The 21,951-nt window shown below is 37.2% G+C and overlaps 3 protein-coding genes across 3 annotated transcripts; all 3 read left to right on the top strand.

Annotated features, from left to right (window-relative positions):
* The first annotated feature begins 1,226 nt into the window (after positions 1-1,226).
* On the top strand, positions 1,227-3,786 carry LOC136849598 (actin-2, muscle-specific-like). The gene is made up of 2 exons (XM_067122914.1): positions 1,227-1,330; positions 2,476-3,786. The coding sequence occupies exon 2, from the start codon at positions 2,508-2,510 to the stop codon at positions 3,639-3,641; it is 1,134 nt and encodes a 377-aa protein (XP_066979015.1). The 5' UTR covers positions 1,227-1,330; positions 2,476-2,507; the 3' UTR covers positions 3,642-3,786.
* Positions 3,787-8,386: 4,600 nt separating this feature from the next.
* Positions 8,387-11,634, top strand: LOC136849599 (actin-2, muscle-specific-like). Its single transcript, XM_067122915.1, has 2 exons — positions 8,387-8,447; positions 10,126-11,634. The coding sequence occupies exon 2, from the start codon at positions 10,158-10,160 to the stop codon at positions 11,289-11,291; it is 1,134 nt and encodes a 377-aa protein (XP_066979016.1). The 5' UTR covers positions 8,387-8,447; positions 10,126-10,157; the 3' UTR covers positions 11,292-11,634.
* Positions 11,635-15,699: 4,065 nt separating this feature from the next.
* On the top strand, positions 15,700-18,487 carry LOC136850086 (actin-2, muscle-specific-like). The gene is made up of 2 exons (XM_067123635.1): positions 15,700-15,734; positions 17,185-18,487. Exon 2 carries the CDS (start codon positions 17,218-17,220, stop codon positions 18,349-18,351), a length of 1,134 nt encoding a protein of 377 aa, XP_066979736.1. The 5' UTR covers positions 15,700-15,734; positions 17,185-17,217; the 3' UTR covers positions 18,352-18,487.
* Positions 18,488-21,951: the final 3,464 nt, after the last annotated feature.

A 21,951-nucleotide genomic window follows, 5' to 3' on the forward strand; every position in this document is an offset into this window, starting at 1 on the left:
TTAATGCTGACACATTACTCTCGCCTACTCTTTGTAAACTTTTTTTTTTTAACTGTATTCATTAAAAATGTTCTACTTGAATTTTGTATGCTCCGTTAGGCTTCTGCAGATCTCAAAGGATTTTATTTCTTCATTTCTTCATTATTTCCACCGTTGCTCTAAAATTCGTAAAGCTCTCAGGAAACATTCAACTTTTCCCAGCCTGATTAAAACAGTAATTACTTATCCTAAAAGCTGTTGTTAACTAAAATATTTGAAGATGTCGCAAGTGAAAATATATCCTAAGAATGATATTAGAAATATACCGGCTGTTGCAAAATATGAATTGTTTCTGTTTTTCAGAAATAAGAAAGAATTGGGGCATTGTGCAATAAAAGTGAGATTGGCAGTACAGAGTAATGTCAATCAGTGTAAAGAAAGAAAAGAAAAAGTTACTCATATAAAATGTTGACAGTTAGTTCTGAAAAACAAGAAACATTATTTTATAAAGGGAAAGAGGATCTCCATGAATTTAAAAAGAGTAATGCCACTTTCACAAACAGTGGGCAATACAAAGTGAATAATAAGGGAGAGAAAGAGAGAGAGAGAGCAGCAATCTTCAACGAAAAAAGATAGACACTTCACAAACCAATAGAGGGTGACGCTTAAAATTTATATGGACAGAATGATGCTGTACTTCGCATTGAAGATAGACAGGCATTTGCTCTGATAAAAGGAAGACAGGTGCTTTAAGCATAAGAGTGGTACACTGGGACCAATAAAATGCTATCCTGTGACGTCACATTGATGAAGATATTGGCTCTGCATAAATCATTGAAAACTGAATTTTTGGGACATAAATGAAATATTTAAGGTTAAAATGTAGCCATGAAAAGCAGAAATTTCTAATCACTAAGCTGCAACTAGTGCCGACTTATCTGTACAGTCAGGGATTTTAAACTTAGCTCACCCCATATCAGTCTGCTGTAATTTGTCTCTAAATTCCTTTGTAGATAAGCGGGACAAGTCGCCTGTGATTTTCGACCACGAGATAAAAAACAAGAGATGTCTGCGCGATGACGCCTACTCCGGGAGAGATTAGGCAGAGGGGGTACCATGGAAAAATGTCGGTGGTTATTTTCGCTTAGGAGGGAACAAAGTAGTTAGTCCTAAAGAGTGGCAGGCAGACAGGCCTTCGTCTATATAAATCTCTAAAGAGACATCCGATATCACTGTCTGGCTCCCTCTTCACCTGCCCCTCAGCTAAGTCACTCGATGCGTATAAAAGCGAGGGGTATGTAGGGAAACATCTAGTCTTCACTAGGCTCACATAAAGAGTGCACTAATTAAGGTGGGTCACTGGAGGATTTATTCCCTCCTTGACAGAGTGCAAATCAGCTTCGGAAGAGTGACATCTCTTTAAGCGCGGTGCTATGGGCCAGCATAGGTGAAGAGAAGTGCTGTGTAATACTGAGGAACAAATGTAACTCCAGAACAGCGAGTGTCTTGGTGCTACTCTTTTTTCCGTAGACAACAACAAAAATATCACTTCAAAAGCTATTGTGCCTGAGAGGTCAAGTTCTTGAAACATCATTAGAACTCGAATTTTCAGGCCTTTATTGCTGTTATGTTTATATGTTCAACAGGTCAAACACGTTACTGTTACCTTCGATTAGATGGGTCATCAAAATTACTGCAGTATTAATGACCTTTGTCTTAAATTCGTTTTTTTAAAAGACATCATTTAACATGGTTCTTAAATCAGTAATGTGATGAAAGACTTTTTACTCTGTCTTTTTCATTAAGTAAAACACGCATGCATAATAATTTCAACTAAATTCTCGAAAACTATATATAAGGATTTTTTCGGTTAAGCACGTATTCTCTCGCTGCCATTCTTTGGATTTTCCATGTTGTCTGCGCTCGTGTTATCTTCGTCAAAGGTGTATGTGTTCATGCATTCTTACATTTGCGTGCATGTATTCATGTAGCCTATGCGTATTTTTATATGGTTATGAAAAGAGATTTGTTTACAGACCGAGTTACTATAACTTCTTTCTGGATGAAAAGATGGATGGATTAAATTTTGGACCATTTAGCGCTATATACGACGAAATGATGAGATAGTAATACATGAAAGATGAACACTTTTAATCTTTTTTAATTCACTCACATTTTGCGTCAGTGCTTGTATACGATATTGCTTTCTAACTTGCAATCTTCATACAAACACCGTAATTCCAATATAAGCTCCGTTGACTATTTTCTCGCCCTCTCTTTCATTTAATCTTTACTTCTGTTGCCAGTGTTCTGCTTGACGATAATGAATTTTAAGTCTTGCTTAACACTCGCCGTCATAACTGGCCCATGTTCCTTTAATCCTTAGATATCTCCCTTTATAGGGAGATATCCTTACAGCTATTTCTTCAACTTTTGCAGAAGACCTAACTGCGCGAAGGAAGAGGGTTAATAGATTTTGCAATATCTTAATTCCAGGTGTCCGCTGAGACCTAATCCAGACCTCCACCATGTGTGACGACGAGGAATCAGCGACCCTTATCTGCGACAATGGTTCCGGCATGGTTAAGGCTGGCTTTGCAGGTGACGACGCTCCTCGAGCTGTCTTCCCCTCCATCGTTGGCCGCGCCCGTCACCAGGGTGTGATGGTCGGTATGGGTCAGAAGGACGCCTACGTCGGCGATGAGGCCCAGAGCAAGAGAGGTATCCTCACCCTCAAGTACCCCATCGAGCATGGCATCATCACCAACTGGGACGATATGGAAAAGATTTGGTACCACACCTTCTACAATGAGCTACGTGTTGCCCCTGAGGAGTGCCCTACCATGCTCACCGAGGCACCACTTAATCCAAAGGCTAATCGTGAAAAGATGATCCAGATCATGTTCGAATCCTTCAACATGCCAGCAACTTACATTTGTATCCAAGCCGTCCTTTCTTTGTATGCATCTGGTCGCACCACTGGTCAGGTCTGTGACTCAGGGGACGGCGTTTCTCACATTGTACCTGTATACGAGGGATTTGCTCTTCCCCATGCTATCCTTCGTCTGGACTTGGCTGGTCGTGACATCACCAACTATCTTGGCAAGATCATGACAGAGCGTGGTTATTCCTTCACCACAACTGCAGAACGAGAGATCGTCCGTGATGTTAAGGAAAAACTTTGTTATATCGCTCTGGACTATGAGGCAGAGATGAACACCGCTGCAGCCTCTTCCACTCTGGACAAGTCCTACGAACTCCCCGATGGTCAGGTCATCACCATTGGTAACGAGCGCTTCCGTGCACCTGAAACTCTCTTCCAGCCCTCTTTCCTCGGCATGGAGTCTGCCGGTATCCATGAGGTCGTCCATCAGTCTATCATGCGATGCGACATCGACATCAGAAAGGACCTGTTGGCCAATATCGTATTATCTGGTGGTAGCACAATGTATGCTGGAATTGCTGACAGGATGCAGAAAGAAATTACTTCCTTAGCTCCTTCTACCATCAAAGTTAAGATAATTGCACCTCCTGAGCGTAAATACTCTGTCTGGATTGGCGGTTCTATCCTGGGTTCTTTGTCAACATTCCAGGCAATGTGGATTGCCAAGGAAGAGTATGAGGAATCTGGACCTGGCATTGTTCATCGGAAATGCTTTTAATTTGGGGAAAAGTATACCTTAGATTTTTCACAGAGGTCTTTTTGTAAAATCATGTAAATGGTAAATGTTGTATAACAGTGTATTCCAGCATCATAAATAATTAATGATGTTGTTACTTATTAGTGAAGAATAAAAACAGTTTGTATTTAGAATCATTTGAAATATCCCAAATATGCTAGTAGCCTCCTCCATGCAAGAAACCTTGACAACGAAGTTTTCCCATACGAAAACTTTTCTGTAACTTTACCTAGATCCTCCTGCTTCAAGGGATTGGTAGTAAAAAAATAATAGGCTGAAATTTAATAAGATTTTCAGTTTTGACGAGATATGTAGAATATGATGGTAGAAAATTTAGGGAATTGGATGTCCCAGAAAAAGACCAAATATAAACAACCACTATAACAAAATTAGTTAGCTTAACGTTTCTTATTTTTGTGAAAAACTTTCAAGTAAGTGGATTAAAGATTTTGCTAAATTATAAGTCACTACTTTACTTTGTTATAAAATACTGATCTTGAATATTTTAAACTGTAATAATTAGGTACGCATGTGGTAAAATTTACTAAGTAAACACAAGCATTGTTTGTGCCAAGAGAAATGTTTTTTCCAATAGTCTTGCTGCTGTTTCGAATGATCCCTGTCTTTTATTTGCAAAACACTTGTTTCATTGCTTTGCTACTCCCCAGCCCGGAAATTTACCACAATAGGCCCATGGATTTCCAGTAAAAAAAAAAAGTCATAAAAAAAATCATATGCCAAAAAGAGTTGATATGCCAAATAAAGCATATTCATCAATATCGATTACTTCATAACCAACTTGACCTTCATCAATTTATCGGGACTACTTTGGTCTTTAATTTGACCCGAATTTTTAAGGGTTTGTTTGTAACTCCAGTCATTTAGCCCTGACCTAACCTGATTGTGTTTGCCCGTCAATCATACAGATATACATGAATGCATCCTAGTGGTGTTAATTCAAAATAGAGGTCAAAGAATATCTCTCTCAGTAATAAAAGATAAAGGAGATATTCAGAAATCATTTTTTGTTTTGAACAACGTTTCTTAAAATGTTATGGAAATAAAACACCTTCAAAGAAAATGCCATTCTTGATTCTTGATTCATAAATAATTCGTCATTTTTTGGACTTAAGAAACCTAACATTATACATATGTCCATCGTTCTTCTTAAATCGGATATATATATATTCTATTCATATAGTATATATATATATATATATATAAGAACATATATATATATAGCTGACTATATGTTTTTTGCCTGTGTTTTTGTGTGTGTGTGTGTTAGTGTGTGTAATGCCTTAACCGAACGGACATTTCACTGAAAGTTATTTTTATAGTCGAATGGATGTGCAGCTTTTAATTTTTCTTTCTTTTTACTTTTTCTGTTATAACTTTAACAACCATTAAATTATGAAAGAAAACTATATTGCTCATGTCCTGAAGGATTAAAGGTATCGATTATATCGTATTTACCTGATGAGAAATTCTTTTCCATTGATTTCACGAGACGTCAGATAATCATGCCCCCGTCTGATGCCGTGCATTGCCTAAGTATCATTCTTGGCGGTGTTTTGTAGAGGAATTGCACCTGCATACGGCCAATCAAAGCATTATTCCAAACTTACTTCAAAACTAACTGTAGATGTGTATAATTTTGTTGTGACCTCTTCTATCTCTTTGTTCAGTAATTTTCAGTATTTTGTATTAAGAATGTGACGAGTAGTAGCTTTGATAATGTCACATTATCAGAACTACCAATTTTCTGTTCGGCCGTTTACTTTTAGGCCAAATGTCCATTTGATCCAATATCCGTTTTGTGGAATGTCTGTTGAGGAACAGAATTGGAGTCATCGTCTAGTTGTCATAATTCTGGGGCATTCGCTGGTAGAACTGACAGAGATACATGAACTTGCGGGCTCCACACTTTAGTTTGTATATTAGTTATTGTCCATCTCACATAAGAAACAAAATATAAGAAGGAAGGTAGACTTATCATAATATCAGGACTTCCATTGATACAGACAAGTCATATAACCGGATTGATTGCCTAAGCATCATTTAAGTATTTTATATATATATATATATATATATATATATATATATATATATATATATATAATTTATATGTGATCTTCTGGTCATGAAATTTTCCAGGTAATTACACTGGAGGAAATTTATTCAAAAGAAGTGATATCTCATGCTATCAAGTGATTATGCAACGTAACATCAAAACATGTAACAAGAAAGGGCTCTTTGGTTTTCCTTAACTTTCTACCTTTTGTTTAAAACTAGAATATCCCTCTTCTTAATCTTTCCTTACCCGCGCCAATCCACCTCCTTCATTATCCCAGCCAAGGTAGCCAGAATGGTTATATTAGACCCATCCAAAGAATAATTTTCTGAAAAGCAAGTATACCTTAGTTTTACCAGACCACTGAGCTGATTAACAGCTCTTCTAGGGCTGGCCAAAAGAAGTGATATCTCATGACTTATTTTAACGTAACATCAAGGCTAAGAACAAATTGGTTTTCTTAACAACTAGGACCTCAGCTTATTGTGGAATCCAACCACATTATCCCAGCGAGAGAATGAATTTCTATCATCCAAAAATACATTCTGAAAAAAAAAAAACGAAAATATTTGTTGTATGTTTTTAGAAAGAAGGGATGTTTGGAATGTATTTGAGAGATGGGGTTTGAGCATAAGAAAGGAATGTTGTGCATATCAAATACAAATGATATGATAAATTCATTAGTAACTTTAAGCATTAAATAGATTAGTCAGAGGCGACTCCATAGGTGATAAAAAAAGAAGACAAGTATTCATTGTCTTTGAATTTCACTACAATATTACCACCTAAATGTAAATGTTTTCTTCAATAGAAAGGCCAGTGCGACAACCAACCCAATACACTACCATTCCAAGAGAGAGAGAGAGAGAGAGAGAGAGAGAGAGGGTAAACTCGTGAATTCTTTATGTAGAGGAGAAGGAGCGTTCAAGACGACAGAAAAAAATTTCCATACTGACAGAGAGAGAGAGAAAGGGGGCGGGGGTTCCGCCCAAAATGGGTATTTTGTAATAGCCGTAAGAGAAAGTTGTGTAGTTGACGAAAGTGAAACTGAGGATAAGTAGCAAAAAGACGAAAGACTAAAACGAGAAAAGGTGGAGGAAGGAAAATAAAAGCTCATTCCCAAAGGAAACAATTGACTTACCTCTTCAAGGAGTGAAGGTTATGGGTATCAGGGAAAACTGAGGGAGGATTTCAGTTTGACAGTTGCATCATATGAAAGGTATGGTTGATCTTGAGACGCCCCGTGTTTTAAATCACTATACCATAAATTAACTTAGTTTTTTTTTTTTTTTAGATTTTCGGATTTTTTTTTTTTGTATGACATTCCTTTTTGCACCCCCGTTTCCCTCGCGTGTTTTTTTTATCTCTGTCGTAAATTCCTTTGTGGAAATTATCGTAAAGATTTATTGCGCATGACAGTTTTAGAGTAGTTTGCATTGAACAATACGTTATATATCGCACCATTTCTCCTGCGCATAATTTTATTTCCCTGAACAGTCTTTCTAAATTTATCATTATACTAACAGTTAAAAACTGTAACAGAATTGATACTACCTTTTGTCTTGCTTACTGGCTGCTGAAGGGTTAGTTATAATTTGCCATATATATCAAAGATCATCATCCTGGTACATATACTTAAATATTAAACATAGGATTAAACTTTAAACATTTTGTTATGAATTAGTGGAATTACATATTTAATGCTGATGTGATTAAAATTTTACTTTTTCAAATTGATTTTTCCCATAATTTTCATGAGTCTGTGTATAATGAGAAGCGTATTTTGTTTATATGAAACATTTATTTACATTCGTACAAACATGTAACCACATTCAGTGTAAAAATCTTAAGTCCATTTCCTTGATAAACTAGGTTGCCTATATTTTCTAAAGAAACGAAATAGCTCATAGTTAATTAACTGCGGTGAATCGCATCTAGGGCTGAGAAGGGCTTGCTGATAATTTTAAGGTTAACATCTGGAGCGAACCCTTCTGCTGAAAAAGGTATATGGGTGTGAGATATAATATATATATATATATGTATATATATATATATCTATTATATATATATATATATATATATATATATATATATATATATATATATATATATATATATATATATATATATATATATATATAATATATATATGAGACAACCTGCTGTGAAATGTAAATGATGTTTTTAAAATTGTTTACAGCAGAATAGTTAGTGTTATTGTCATTGTTCTTTCCTTTGCTACATTTATTCTGAGGAATAATGCTAATAGCAGTTGTAATCCTTCATGTTGCTGTTATCTAATAACAGTTGTAATCTCTTGTTGCTGTTTTTCTGAGCGCGTAGAAACAGGTTATCAAAATTTTATACATAAAATGAAGCTCCTTACATCTTTGTGACTTCTACAAAGCTCAAATAATGTGTCCATGGTCATTTCCAACCGTCCAAATAAAGCGAAAAGCGACAGTGTGAACTAAATCGCGATAACAAAACTATCAACGAATCCCATAAAAGCTACGGCAGTCTTTTCAACACTGGCTAACTGACAAGAGTATTGTCGACATAAATCTTCGGAGAGTTATCCGATCTTCGTCTCTACCTTAGTGGCACTTCACCTGCCTCGCTCGGTATGGCTCAGGTAAGTCGTATAAAAAGGCAAGTTTCGTATGGACACGATTAGTCCTCCATTGACTCACTCGCCGGTCACACCTATCAAGGTGAGTTCCAGATGTTCCGTTGTTGATTGTGTCATTGTTTTAGTCGTATGAACTGCGTCACGACTATACATTGTTGAATTATGTCCAGTGCTTCCATTTTATTCCTTTGTGTTTATTATTTGGGATGTAGAGATATTTTCATTGATATCAACTTGTTGAGGATCAAGTGACATTTTAGCCGAGGTATGATTGCTTTATCGCGGTGCTCACTTGATATATGGTTAAGAAAATCATTATTATTTTAACCACATTTTCCATGGTAATTCGTAATAGAGATGTTCGTGGTTTATATGACTTTGAAAGATAGAAAAAAAAATCTTCAGATGTAGTCAAAAATTATTTTATATAAAAATTTGTTTATAAAAAAATTAAAACCTTTAGTCACTAATGTTGAAATTTACAGAACTGTTCTTATGAGGCTTTGCGTTAAGAGAGCAATGTTGCTCTTTCGTAGGTTTCAATTTCACTTACGGGATGCTCTAGGAGTAAGATCCCCATATGGTACAAGGAGAACATGTGACTCCAGCAGCACAAGAGGCAAGATATCCAAGAGCAAATTAGGTAGACTAGCGTTCACAACATCGATTCTCGAATATGGTTTAAAAAAAATGGAAATTGAATGTGCGAAAAGGGGGTTTGCGTGTTTTTTCTCAGCCGTGTAAGGGAGTCTTGGGCGTTTTAGGAAATGTTTGTTAGAGACAAGATTGACCCCGTATTTGACAGAAGTGATTCAGAATTTATTTTAAAGCATCAGATTCAAGAAAGGTGGAGAGTCCAGAGAAAACCACCCTAAATTTATTATCATTCTTACAGAATGTCTGAAATGAAAAATGTTCTTATCATCTTGAAGATTAGCATTTTTAGATTTGAATTTCGCCAAATTTTTAGAAATGTCTTTCTAAAACTTTAAAGCCAGAATGTCGGAGGGCTTTTATCTCTTTACTCCCACATTTTAACGAGAAACTTCAAAAACTGTTGGGAAAAAAATTAGTGCTCTTTTGCATCAGTTACACTAAATAAATCTCCTGCCTTAGCTCAAGACAGAGTGGACCTAAACTAAACCAGTTCCCGGTGAAGATAAATAATTACTGTATTTATCGAAAGTAAAACTTAATGCGAAAGTGACAGAACCAGCAGGCCGTCTATACTCAAAAGTGTCACTAGATAAATTCCAAAATTATGATATGAAAATATGAATATAGCTTAATAGGCTACATTGTTAAAGGTTATCCATTTTCAAATACTCTCTTATATGAGCTTTTGGGTGTACTGAACTTGCCAACGAATCGGATTTTTAGACACTAAGTACCTTGCAATTTTTTGTTGGCTTGTTGCTTTCAGCATATTATCAATTGTTGGTTTTACATGAAATTAAATGTATGATGTACTGTGTAGGTATTTTTAGTAGTATGTCTATCGGCATCATTTTATTTCTATGCATAAGAGGATAAAAATTAGAGGTAGAGAGTTCATGGTGATGTTACCATAACAATTATGAATGCATTTTTAGTGGATAGTAGGGAAAGGCCCACAACCTAACTTTCAAGTCTAAGTAGTAACTCTAATATCGAATTGCACATTTCCCCTTTCCCCAAATAAATTAGACTTTTCAGGGGGTGTATTAGAGTAAATATTCACTGAAATCTACATCGTTCAGCTTTTTCTTTTATTTCCTCAGGTCTCCCTATTCCATAAATCGAAGCCTTCAACATGTGCGACGAGGAAGAAGCCGCGACTCTTATTTGCGACAATGGGTCGGGAATGGTCAAGGCTGGCTTTGCCGGTGATGACGCCCCTCGATGCGTCTTCCCCTCCATCGTAGGTCGTCCCCGTCACCAGGGTGTGATGGTCGGTATGGGTCAGAAGGACGCATATGTAGGTGATGAGGCCCAAAGCAAGAGAGGTATCCTCACTCTCAAGTACCCCATCGAGCACGGTATCATCACCAACTGGGACGATATGGAGAAGGTCTGGAACCACACCTTTTACAATGAGCTTCGCATTGCCCCTGAAGAATCCCCAACTATGCTCACTGAGGCCCCCCTAAACCCCAAGGCCAACCGTGAGAAGATGACTCAGATCATGTTCGAAACCTTCAACATGCCTGCCATGTATGTCTGCATCCAGGCTGTCCTCTCCCTCTACGCCTCTGGTCGTACCACCGGTGAAGTCTGCGACTCTGGTGATGGTGTTTCCCATATTGTTCCCGTTTACGAAGGTTTCTCGCTCCCTCATGCTATTCTGCGTCTGGATTTAGCTGGGCGGGATATAACCAACTATCTCGGCAAAATCATGACTGAGCGTGGCTATTCTTTCACTACTACTGCTGAGCGCGAGATTGTTCGAGATATTAAAGAAAAGCTGGCATACATAGCACTGGATTACGAGGCAGAGATGAATACTGCTGCCGCGTCGTCAACTGTAGATAAATCGTACGAACTTCCAGATGGCCAGGTCATCACCATCGGCAATGAGCGCTTCCGTGCCCCGGAGACCCTCTTCCAGCCTTCCTTCCTGGGTATGGAATCTGTTGGTATCCACGAGACTGTCCACCAGTCTATAATGAAGTGTGACATCGATATTAGGAAGGACTTGTTGGCTAATATCGTCCTATCTGGTGGTACCACCATGTACGCTGGTATTGCTGACAGGATGCAGAAGGAAATCACTGCTCTTGCTCCTTCCACAATCAAAGTCAAAATCATCGCTCCTCCTGAGAGGAAGTACTCCGTCTGGATCGGTGGTTCTATCCTTGGTTCTCTCTCAACTTTCCAGGCTATGTGGATTTCCAAAGACGAATATGAAGAATCTGGCCCCGGCATCGTGCACCGAAAATGTTTCTAGGGTAATCTGTTATTTGACTGGTCAGAAGTGATCTCTACTGTTGAACTTTGTATCTGTAACGTTAGTCACAAAAAAGGAGAAAATAAATTAATTTCATAACTTTGTCACTTTATTCGACCTATAATCTATTAATGTCTTTAAAATGCAGACAACCATTACGAAGTTTGTGGTTTTATAGGGTGTCAGTGATGTATGTTTGTCTCTTTTGTATTTCTAATAATAAAGTGTGTAACTATCATCTAAACAAAACTTTAAATTTAGGTTAATTTTACATGTATTCCATTGGATTCGTAGCATCATTTGTACGGCAAAATAGAATAAGCAAGAATAAAGATATCTGATATATTTGTTTTTCTTCCACATACATTTTTCAAAGAATACTCGAATGATTGATTGATGATAAGTGTTGTTTTCTTTAAGCATTTAAGTCGGTTATCCTCTGATTTCAGATAGCCTCTCTATTAGTATCATAATAGTTGCAGCTTTAAAAGGTTTTTTTCTTTTATGATTGTTATGATGCACAGCTGAAGGTAATTTATATCAAATGAATAATTTTCTCATAAGTATTACGATCTGTATGGTATACAGACATGAATCGTGGTGTATTAATAAATCTATGCGTGAAAGATTATGTCGATTAGTGAATGAGGCTTTAAGAATATCATTCAGATAGCAGTACATAGTTAGAGATCGTGGCCTAAGGGAAATTACAGAGATGAGACAATGATGCGAGGGAAATGGAGATGGCCTGGACATGTCCTTCTCAAAACCCCGGAGAAAATAGTAATTGAAGTGTCAGCTGGCTCCTTTGGCCACCAGAAGAGCTGGAAGACTCAGAACTATGTGAATGACAATTATGAGGAGTGAAGCACTTTATATATATATATATATATATATATATATATATATATATATATATATATATATATATATATATATATATATATATGTGTGTGTGTGTGTGTGTGTGTGTTTTGTATGTATGAATGCATGTGTTTAAATTCTACTATAAGATCATTTGTCTCCTTATGGCCAAAATTATCAAGATTTTCATGTTCATTGTTTTCTTATTTTCAAAAGACAGTACTTTAAAGTGGTGTAATTTTTCCTTGCCATTTTCTGAATGGTGTTTCATAATACTTATGTAGTCGTTAGAGCAAATAAGTGAGCATCAAAAGTGCTTCCTACTTCTGTCTTAGAGAGCAGGGGACAAAGATAATTAGGCTTTAGGAACGGGATTTAATTTGAACCATTTTTGCAGTCTGACTACATTGTTATTCAAGGACCGTCGTAACCAGTATAAAGTAATGTTTTTTACCGTGATTATCATATACTTGTGAATTTTCAAGAGATGCTACGCTTTTTTTATGCCCGGACTTCCATAAATACCAAACTCTTGGCTCCAGGTTAAGTGATATTGAGAGAGTTGTAAACAGATTTGTCACCATTGGCTAGAAATTTGGTAAAGTGTCTGCTTGACATTAAAAGGGGTTCCATAAACGATCTGAAAAATCCTGAAGTTGTCAGGTACCTTCAGCAGGAGACTCCAAGGATATTTCACTTATTTCAGGCTTTTTTAGAAACATTCATTTTGCAAGGTTCCAAAGAAATAGTTATTTGGTTTTGTATTAAGCTGACATTACACCAACATGGGTCCTTAACTTAGATCCCCCGTTAGGTGCCTTCTTCTTGGCTTGATCCCCAGCCGGGGTTGCTGTTTTTAATGAGTCTCCTCCAGCTGTCTATCCTGAACGGGGTTTATATAAGAGGCACAGTGCAAACCTTTTGACTCATGAAAATAATTGGTGTAATGATTAAGGGTTGAGACATAATGACCACATTTACTGAACTATACTTGAGAGTAAGGTAATCATCAAGAAAATCTTAAGGCTGTAGACTGACGGCGCACCAACTTCGGTCATCGACGCCGAGAAATTGTAAGAAGTGTTATGGAAAGATAGGAGGAAAATACAACGTTATTGAATTTTACCCAACAGGACGATCCATGGATTCTTTATGAGACCTTAAATGACTGAAATATTAACGGATCTTGCGAGTAATAATATTGATACTGTCAATGATAAAGGTAATGATGAGAGCAGAGGCAGTAGTAGTAGTGGTATTAGAACATGATAGCTGTAGAAATAATGATATGCATGGGGTAAAATAATGCACATATTTAGTGCTAGGCATCTACTCTTATTCTCAGCAAATGATTAGTAGTAAAGAAGGACATAAAGAAGTAAACATTCAAGTGGAAGATGGTACAGTGCTAAAGCAGAACAATGAGTTTAACTACTTGGGATCAGTAATAATAGAGGGGAGAGGTACTGAGAAAGCATTGAGACGGAGAGTGAAGGAAGCATGGCGAAAATGGAGAGAAGTAACTGATGTTGTTTTTAACAAGAAAATATCGTTAAGCCTCAACATGAAGATTTATAAGACAGTTATCAGGCCTGTACTATTATATGGGGCAGACACTTGGGCACTTAAGAGGAAAGAGGAGGGACTGTTGCAAAGAACCGAGATGAGGATGGGGAGATGGATTGCTGGTATATCACTGCTGGAATGGAGGGAGAATCAGGATATATGAAGAATGTGTGGTATATGTAATGTAAAGGAGATGGCTAGGGAAGCCCGTATGAGATACTAAGGCCATGTAATAAGAAGAGAGGAGATGGAATCAATCAAGAGAGCTAAGAACATGCCAGTGATGGGGAGGAGTGTGGGGCGTCAGCGGATCAAATGGATGGATGTGGTGAGGAGGGATATGGGTGAGGTGGGACGGGGGGAAGGTGATGCAAGGAATAGAAATAGACGGAGAAAGTTGACTCAAGCAGCGGACCCTGCTATACAGTGGGATTAATAAGGTCGAAAGAAGAAGATCTACATATATTCCGGGGGAAGAAGCATTTCAGATTCAAGTTGTTCTAATAGAATAGAATCTATTTCTGTGTAACATTTTGCATGTTCTAGGGATTCGTTGGTCTCTGAACAGATAGTAACATTTTATTCGGTGATGCCCGATTACTTAAGAGGTATTGTAACCTGAAATAACTTTGCCATGTGTCATAACGGAGAGATGCAAGGAAAGGTACTGTCAGCAACCAACCAGTTAGAAGTTACTCGTTGTATTTATTTATAACGTCAATCATGCAGTGGTTTAAAAGATTAAACTTCAAAAATAGATACATTTTATACCTTAGATTTGAATAGAAATGTTTATAACTATGTACTTATGGACAAAAAAATTACCCTCAATCCAGATATTTCCTAATGGGACATCACATAAATTGTCATTTTAATTTTAAGGAAAAGCTTAAACCTCAAAGCTAATTGCTTCTAGTAAGGCAAAATGTAAATCATAATCTAAACTGACAAGGGGAAAAAGGGAGCTAAAGGACATCAGATGCTTCGAATTTTCCCCCACGGAGACTTGAAACGGAGGCAGACGCCTCTTGGCATGAAAAAGATTCGGAGTCGAGGGAAGAAAATCCCCGTGACGGAGTTCCACACCTTGGCGGATCGCGAAACTCTCGGAGAGAAAGGTGGCAGGAAAGCGGTAACCTCGTCTTTGGCAACGGCGTCGACGCCTTATCAGAAAAAACAGGTGTTCATCTATCTCATCTCCTTTGAAGAAGGAGGCGTGTAACGTAATCTAGGTGACGTCCAAGGTCTTGAGAGAGTTTGTTATAATATGGATATGGTGATGATTGTCAAAATAAAGATGTCTAAAGAAAATGCCCCTGTGAGATTGACATTATTACACGGTTTCATATGGTGAAATAACTTTGCCCTCCAGAGTAGGTCCATTAAGCTTTTCCTGTTAGTTATGAATAGCCCACTTAGGGGTTTTCAATGGCTCCGTAATTACTGATTATTGGTTTTAAATATTTATTAAGTATAAACCGTGGTTAGTTTTAAATCATTTACATGTTAATTACTTAATACAGCTGAAAATGACATTTTCTATTAATCGACATTACAAAGACGAAATATATTTATAACTGATAATGTATTTTTAAGACAGTGTTGATTAATTAAGTCTTAAAACAGTGAAATCTCTTTGATGAAAGAAGGAATGCCATTTAGCTCGATTGTTTTTCATTTGTCTCAGTTAATCATTTTTTAATGAACCTTTTTTTTATGTTTGTCTTTCTATCATTTAACTCAGATTCTTGTCAGTACTTGAAACTTTTTTAGTCTATTTTATTTTATTTAAAAATGGGGAATGACTCGTAATTCGGGCCGTAAAAGTGCATCTTTAATCCCGTCGACTGTCAAGTCACCTGTATAAATCTCTTGAGAGACATCCGATATCACTGTCCGCTTCCAATACACCTGTTGCATAGGTGCGGCACAGGTAACGTATAAAAGCCAGGTAAGTGTAGGGAGAGAATTAGTCTGCCCTAAGGCTCACTCAAGTTGTGCACACTACTTAAGGTGGGCTGCTGTCTATCGACTGTGCTTGTGTTTGTTAATTTATTTTTTTTTAGTTAGAAGCCAGTGTTAGCGGTGTGTAGGTTGCAAAACACGCACTAAGAAACGATTGCAAATCTAATTCAAGTCGTATTTCGTATATTGTAGTTCTTGTGAAAGTTCTGACATTTACTTCACGATAGCTTTGAATGTATTGCACTGACAAAAGATAAAAAAAAAATAGAAAAAAGATAATCTTTCACAAAAAATTTGATGCGAGAAAGCCACTCCTGTATTTGTGTTCTGGATTCGCCTTTCGACTCGGTTGCTTACATGATTTCAGTTTAAATGTTCATTTTTAAAAGACTAAGCTGCGTTATAATTTTCTGCCAAAGTAGCATTATTTTGTACGGGTTTTGTATGGCTTTCGATTTTAAATATGTTCATTGAAAGTCCCCCTATGTCACGTTATCGTTCCTTAAGTACTGCTTGATATACTAGCTATTAGTTGTATTATTAATAGAAACAACAGGCTATGCCTGGGAACAATACTTTTCATTCCCATGCAATGTGCCAAGTTCGTCACGCTATATAATTTCTTCTTTTATTCTTATTTAAGATTTTTTATTTCATTTTGGCGAAAAAGTCTTTTCATGTTTATTTTATTTTCTTTTATGTGGAGCGTCGGTATTATAGTCTCTGTATTTGTTATTTACAGGCAGAAATATCCTTTGTACAGTGTCCTGTTGTGTCTCAGGTTTTAGGATCAGTACACTAAATTAATTACTCATCTCTTTCTGCTTTGCTTGAATGGATTTAAAATACTTAACACCATCTAGACAGCGATGCACAACCCGCCAGTCACCAGCACTGAATATATTTTCAGTAAAGTAAAATCAAATTCATAAAATATGATATAGAAGTTGGTATTACTGTATCAGTTGCATACAGAAGTATATAAGTATTATTTTCTGTATGTGTTTGTATACATTTCGATAACAAAAGAAAACGATCAGTCAAAGTACTTTTACCCTTATGTGTAATATATTATTTGTATAAAAATCATTCAAGTAAAATCGAAAAATATTGACGACGAAAGAAAGAAGTCTAGGTTTCATACTTGGAGATATTAGTTTAACAAATGGCAACAGGGTAACCCTGAATCTAAAGTTCAGCTTCTCTCCTTAAAATGTGCTTATCCTGTTGTGCTTTATGTTTTTGCGCTCTTTGTTTACCCTTTGATAGATTTAATGAAGAGGCAGAATTTTTTTATCTTCTTTTAGCCATAGAGTATGTTGCTCCGGAAACCGCTATGCAAACAGCAGAACTAAAAGGCGTTGTTTTTCATATGATAACATTTGCTTCACTCAAATATCACTCAGCTGATCACGAATTTTTGTAGCTTTATTGAGAAACTATGTTGTTAACCAGTATTAGGTCTGTTTTACCCTCAGATGTATCACAATCGTTTCAGGTATCCTGCTGACTCCATACCTAAATCGCAGTCATGTGTGACGACGAAGAGGCGGCGACTCTTATTTGCGACAATGGCTCTGGCATGGTCAAGGCTGGCTTTGCTGGCGACGACGCCCCTCGATGCGTCTTCCCCTCCATCGTCGGTCGCGCACGTCACCAGGGTGTGATGGTCGGTATGGGTCAGAAGGACGCCTACGTCGGTGATGAGGCCCAGAGCAAGAGAGGTATCCTCACTCTCAAGTACCCCATCGAGCATGGCATCATCACCAATTGGGATGACATGGAAAAGATTTGGAATCATACTTTCTTCAATGAACTTCGCGTCGCCCCAGAAGAATGCCCTGTTATGCTTACTGAGGCCCCTCTTAACCCCAAAGCTAATCGCGAGAAAATGGTCCAGATTATGTTCGAAGCTTTCAACGTTCCATCGACTTACATCTGCATCCAGGCTGTTTTGTCTCTTTACGCTTCTGGTCGTACTACCGGACAGGTCTGTGATTCTGGTGATGGTGTTTCCCACATAGTACCCGTTTATGAAGGCTTTGCGCTTCCACACGCTATTCTCCGTCTGGACTTGGCTGGTCGTGACATCACCAACTACCTTGGCAAAATCATGACTGAGCGTGGCTATTCCTTCACCACAACAGCTGAGCGTGAGATCGTCCGTGATATCAAGGAGAAGCTCTGCTACATCGCTTTGGACTTTGAGGCTGAGTTGAACACGGCTGCTGCTTCTTCCACCTTGGACAAATCTTATGAACTTCCTGATGGTCAGGTCATTACCATTGGCAATGAGCGATTCCGTGCTCCCGAGACTCTATTCCAGCCTTCCTTCCTGGGTATGGAGTCTGCTGGTGTTCATGAGGTCGTCCACCAGTCTATCATGAGGTGCGACATTGACATCAGGAAAGACTTGTTGGCCAACATTGTCATGTCTGGTGGCAGCACAATGTACGCTGGTATTGCCGACAGGATGCAGAAAGAAATTACTGGTCTTGCTCCTTCAACTATCAAAGTAAAGATCATCGCTCCTCCTGAGAGGAAGTACTCCGTCTGGATCGGTGGCTCCATTCTTGGTTCACTGTCCACCTTCCAGGCCATGTGGATCACTAAGGAGGAATATGACGAGTCTGGACCTGGTATTGTCCACCGCAAGTGCTTTTAATTTACTTTTATTTAGTGTCGCAGTGCTGGCTATCAGTACTTGTATGAAATAGCTTTTATACTATATTTGTTATGACTGTTACTCAGATAATGAGGATTTGTAACAAAGATTAGTAAAGAATCCATGAAATGTATAATTTCTATTTGCAATACCAATGATATTCATAATCATTAGATGTGTAAGACGTAAAGTTTCAGGCTCTAATATATGGATACTAGCCCATGACATATCATGCAGACAACATGATATGAATTTTTATATTGCAAATGCTATGATTTGCAATATGAAAATTTATTTCCTGGTTAGATGTTTCAAATGAAAATTGCCATTGAAATATTAGAAATTAATATCTTTTTAAGAAAAGATGAACAGTTGTAAATTAACACCTGTATTCTGAATGTTAACTAAATGCTCACTTGGTACAGCGTGGCCTCGTTCCTTACTCCAGAAAGATTATTGTTGCCCGGTAAGATGGCTGGTAAAAGAATTGCAGTCGTCTTTATTAGCCCTCTGATAATCACCAAAAAACATTCTCAGATTTGAAACTGGTTGCCTTTAGAAGGTTGTTGCTGTTTCAGAGAGATGGGAAGCAGATACTTAGGAATAGGTTCATCTTGCCAAATGAAAATGTTTAAATGTATTCGATAACACGTGGTTTCATATTAATGCCTTTACATTGATAACTGCCCTTATCTTTAAGGGTCTTTTTTTTATTTTCATCAAATTTCCCATCTTAAATTGATCGACAGTCATAAAAGCACTTTCAAATGAAAGACTTGAGTTCGATCCCGATGTGAGTCAGAAATTTATTTCTCTTCCACGCATGATTGTGTGTTGATTATTTCTATCATATTCGCTCAGAAGGGATAATTCGAATGAAATGCTGTTAATTGGGTCACTGCTGAGTAGGAAAGTTGGGTAAAACACGCTGGTGTGTGAGGTACATAGTCTGCCTGCCCAGGTAAAGCCTTACATACAATGGTATCCAGGTTCTCACTTCTTTTATGACTTGTATGGTTCAGTTGGCAGCTCCTTGCCTTTCAATAGGCAGACCTGGGTTCGATCCCGATATGAGTCAGAAATTTATATATATATATATATATATATATATATATATATATATATATATATATATATATATTTATATATATATATATTTATTTATTTATATATATAATATATATATATATATATATATATATATATATATATATATATATATATGTGTGTGTGTGTGTGTGTGCATGTATGTATACATGCCTATATGTAAGTAGAAAGTATCTTGAGGTAATACACTCTTCAAAATAGTGTTAAACACATGAGGAGATTAGTAATGTTACGCAGTAATACAATTTAATGGTTTCATTCAAATTTTGGCACATGCAGAAATAGTATAAAAATACACAATTTTGACCAAAGCAAAAAACGGAGCCGTTTTTTGTCCAAAATCCTGGGCGTGTAGTGCTCTCTTTTACTCGAAAAGAAAATTGGTCCCAAATCAGTGTACTCACTCTTCCTGACGCGTTTTCGAGTCGTTAATTCTTTACCCTATTTTTCTGAGCATTCCCATGATCTAAATTTTTCTTGCTCACCCTCTCACAAATGGACTTTCATTTAGTGGACTTCAGTCAGCTTTCTTACGAGATAGGCTCTGCTCTTGATGCTTTATTCTTCTTAGAACTTACACCTGCCATATTGTAGTGTTTGTTCATTTATTGCAGGGAAACCCGAGAAACTATCATTTTTCTTTTCTAGACCAGTTATATTTTATGCTGAGCTAAGCGTGGTCTTGATTGCTGTTAAGAAAACTATGGTTGGTTTTAATTACTGATAACGATACTACGGTTTTTAGTGATTTTATAATTTTGTATATATATATATATATATATATATATATATATATATATATATATATATATATATATATATATATATATAGAAATCATCAACACACAATCACGTGTGGAACAGAAAAATATTTCTGACTCACGTCGGGATCGAACCCAGGTCTCTCAGGTGGAAAGCAAGGTCGTTATCCACTGGGCCATACAAGTCAAAAGTTGGAACCTGAGAGCAACTGCACCCAAGGAATTACCTGGGCAAGCTAACTGCTTGCATACCAGCGAGTTTTCCCCAACTTCCCGACTCAGCAATGACCCAATAGACAACATTTCATTCGATTTATCCCTTCTGAGTGAATAAGATAGAAATCATCAACACACAATCACGTGTGGAACAGAAATAAATTTCTGACTCACGTTCCAACTTCTTTTGACTTGTATGGCCCAGTGGATAATGCCCTTGCTTTCCACCTGAGAGACCTGGGTTCGATCCCGACGTGAGTCAGAAATTTATTTCTGTTCCACACGTGATTGTGTGTTGATGATTTCTATCTTATTCACTCAGAAGGGATAATTCGAATGAAATGTTGTCTATTGGGTCATTGCTGAGTCGGGAAGTTGGGGAAAACTCGCTGGTATGCAAGCAGTTAGCTTGCCCAGGTAATTCCTTGGGTGCAGTTGCTCTCAGGTTCCAACTTCTTTTGACTTGTATGGCCCAGTGGATAACGCCCTTGCTTTCCACCTGAGAGACCTGGGTTCGATCCCGACGTGAGTCAGAAATTTATATATATATATATATATATATATATATATATATATATATATATATATATATATGTGTGTGTGTGTGTGTGTGTGTGTCTGTGTGTGTGTGTACATATATATATGTATGATTTATAAATATACTGCACTAACAAGTGTGCTTTTCTATGCGTGCGTGCATGTCCGCCGATGCTGGTGTATATAAAAGGGATGTGTTTTGTTTAGGAAAGGGATTTGGAGGCTGGAGGACCCGGCGTATTTCAAACATTTTTTGTTTGCATTCATGACAGAAAAGTACCACTTTGAATCACGTCACAAACCACAAGAGGCCGTTCTTACACTGTCACACTGCTAACAGACGAAATTTGTTTCATGAGAAACACATAAAATGATCATACATATTGAAAATTAAAGAGACTTAAATAATCGGAAGCTGCGCCCTCAGAAAAGTTCAAGATGCTTGACAGCTATGTAATTAACTCTGACAGGAATATTTGTTTGCATGCTAGTAGGATTAAGAAAAAAGTATTGTACGCCTTTTTGTCAAAAATTCAATAAAATTTTTGGCCTCGTGACGGCAACAAGTTATTTAATATTTGGAGAGACAGAAATATAACGTATAGAGATTAGGGACCTTTTATTTCTCTCCCTCCCTCTCTCTCGAGCGCCCGGCAACTATTACGACCCAGAACCGTTCAGGATATCGAAAGAGGCCCATGCTTATTTCAACACTGGTCATTCAAAGATAAAGCTGGCACAGTTCTGCAGTCTCGGGATTCTTTTGTTCTTCATATATTTTTTTTATAATAAAGAGAACGTATGCTTCAAAGAATATTATCACTTTGCCATATGAATTTTACGGTAAAATGGATTACAACTAATTGTTTTAACAGATTTGGTGTCTGGTTTATGAGTTTATAATTGTCCGTGACTGATGAAGTTTCAAAAATTGGTTTTTGGGATTATGAAATTACAACTTACGGGTTCTTGGTTTATT

This window comes from Macrobrachium rosenbergii, chromosome 21, assembly GCF_040412425.1.
Source record: "Macrobrachium rosenbergii isolate ZJJX-2024 chromosome 21, ASM4041242v1, whole genome shotgun sequence".
Classification (NCBI taxonomy): domain Eukaryota; kingdom Metazoa; phylum Arthropoda; class Malacostraca; order Decapoda; family Palaemonidae; genus Macrobrachium; species Macrobrachium rosenbergii.

Bases quoted from the DNA above. Each gene is read 5' to 3' on its own strand.
- LOC136849599 (XM_067122915.1), top strand. From the start codon at position 10,158: ATGTGCGACGAGGAAGAAGCCGCGACTCTTATTTGCGACAATGGGTCG.
- LOC136850086 (XM_067123635.1), top strand. From the start codon at position 17,218: ATGTGTGACGACGAAGAGGCGGCGACTCTTATTTGCGACAATGGCTCT.
- LOC136849598 (XM_067122914.1), top strand. From the start codon at position 2,508: ATGTGTGACGACGAGGAATCAGCGACCCTTATCTGCGACAATGGTTCC.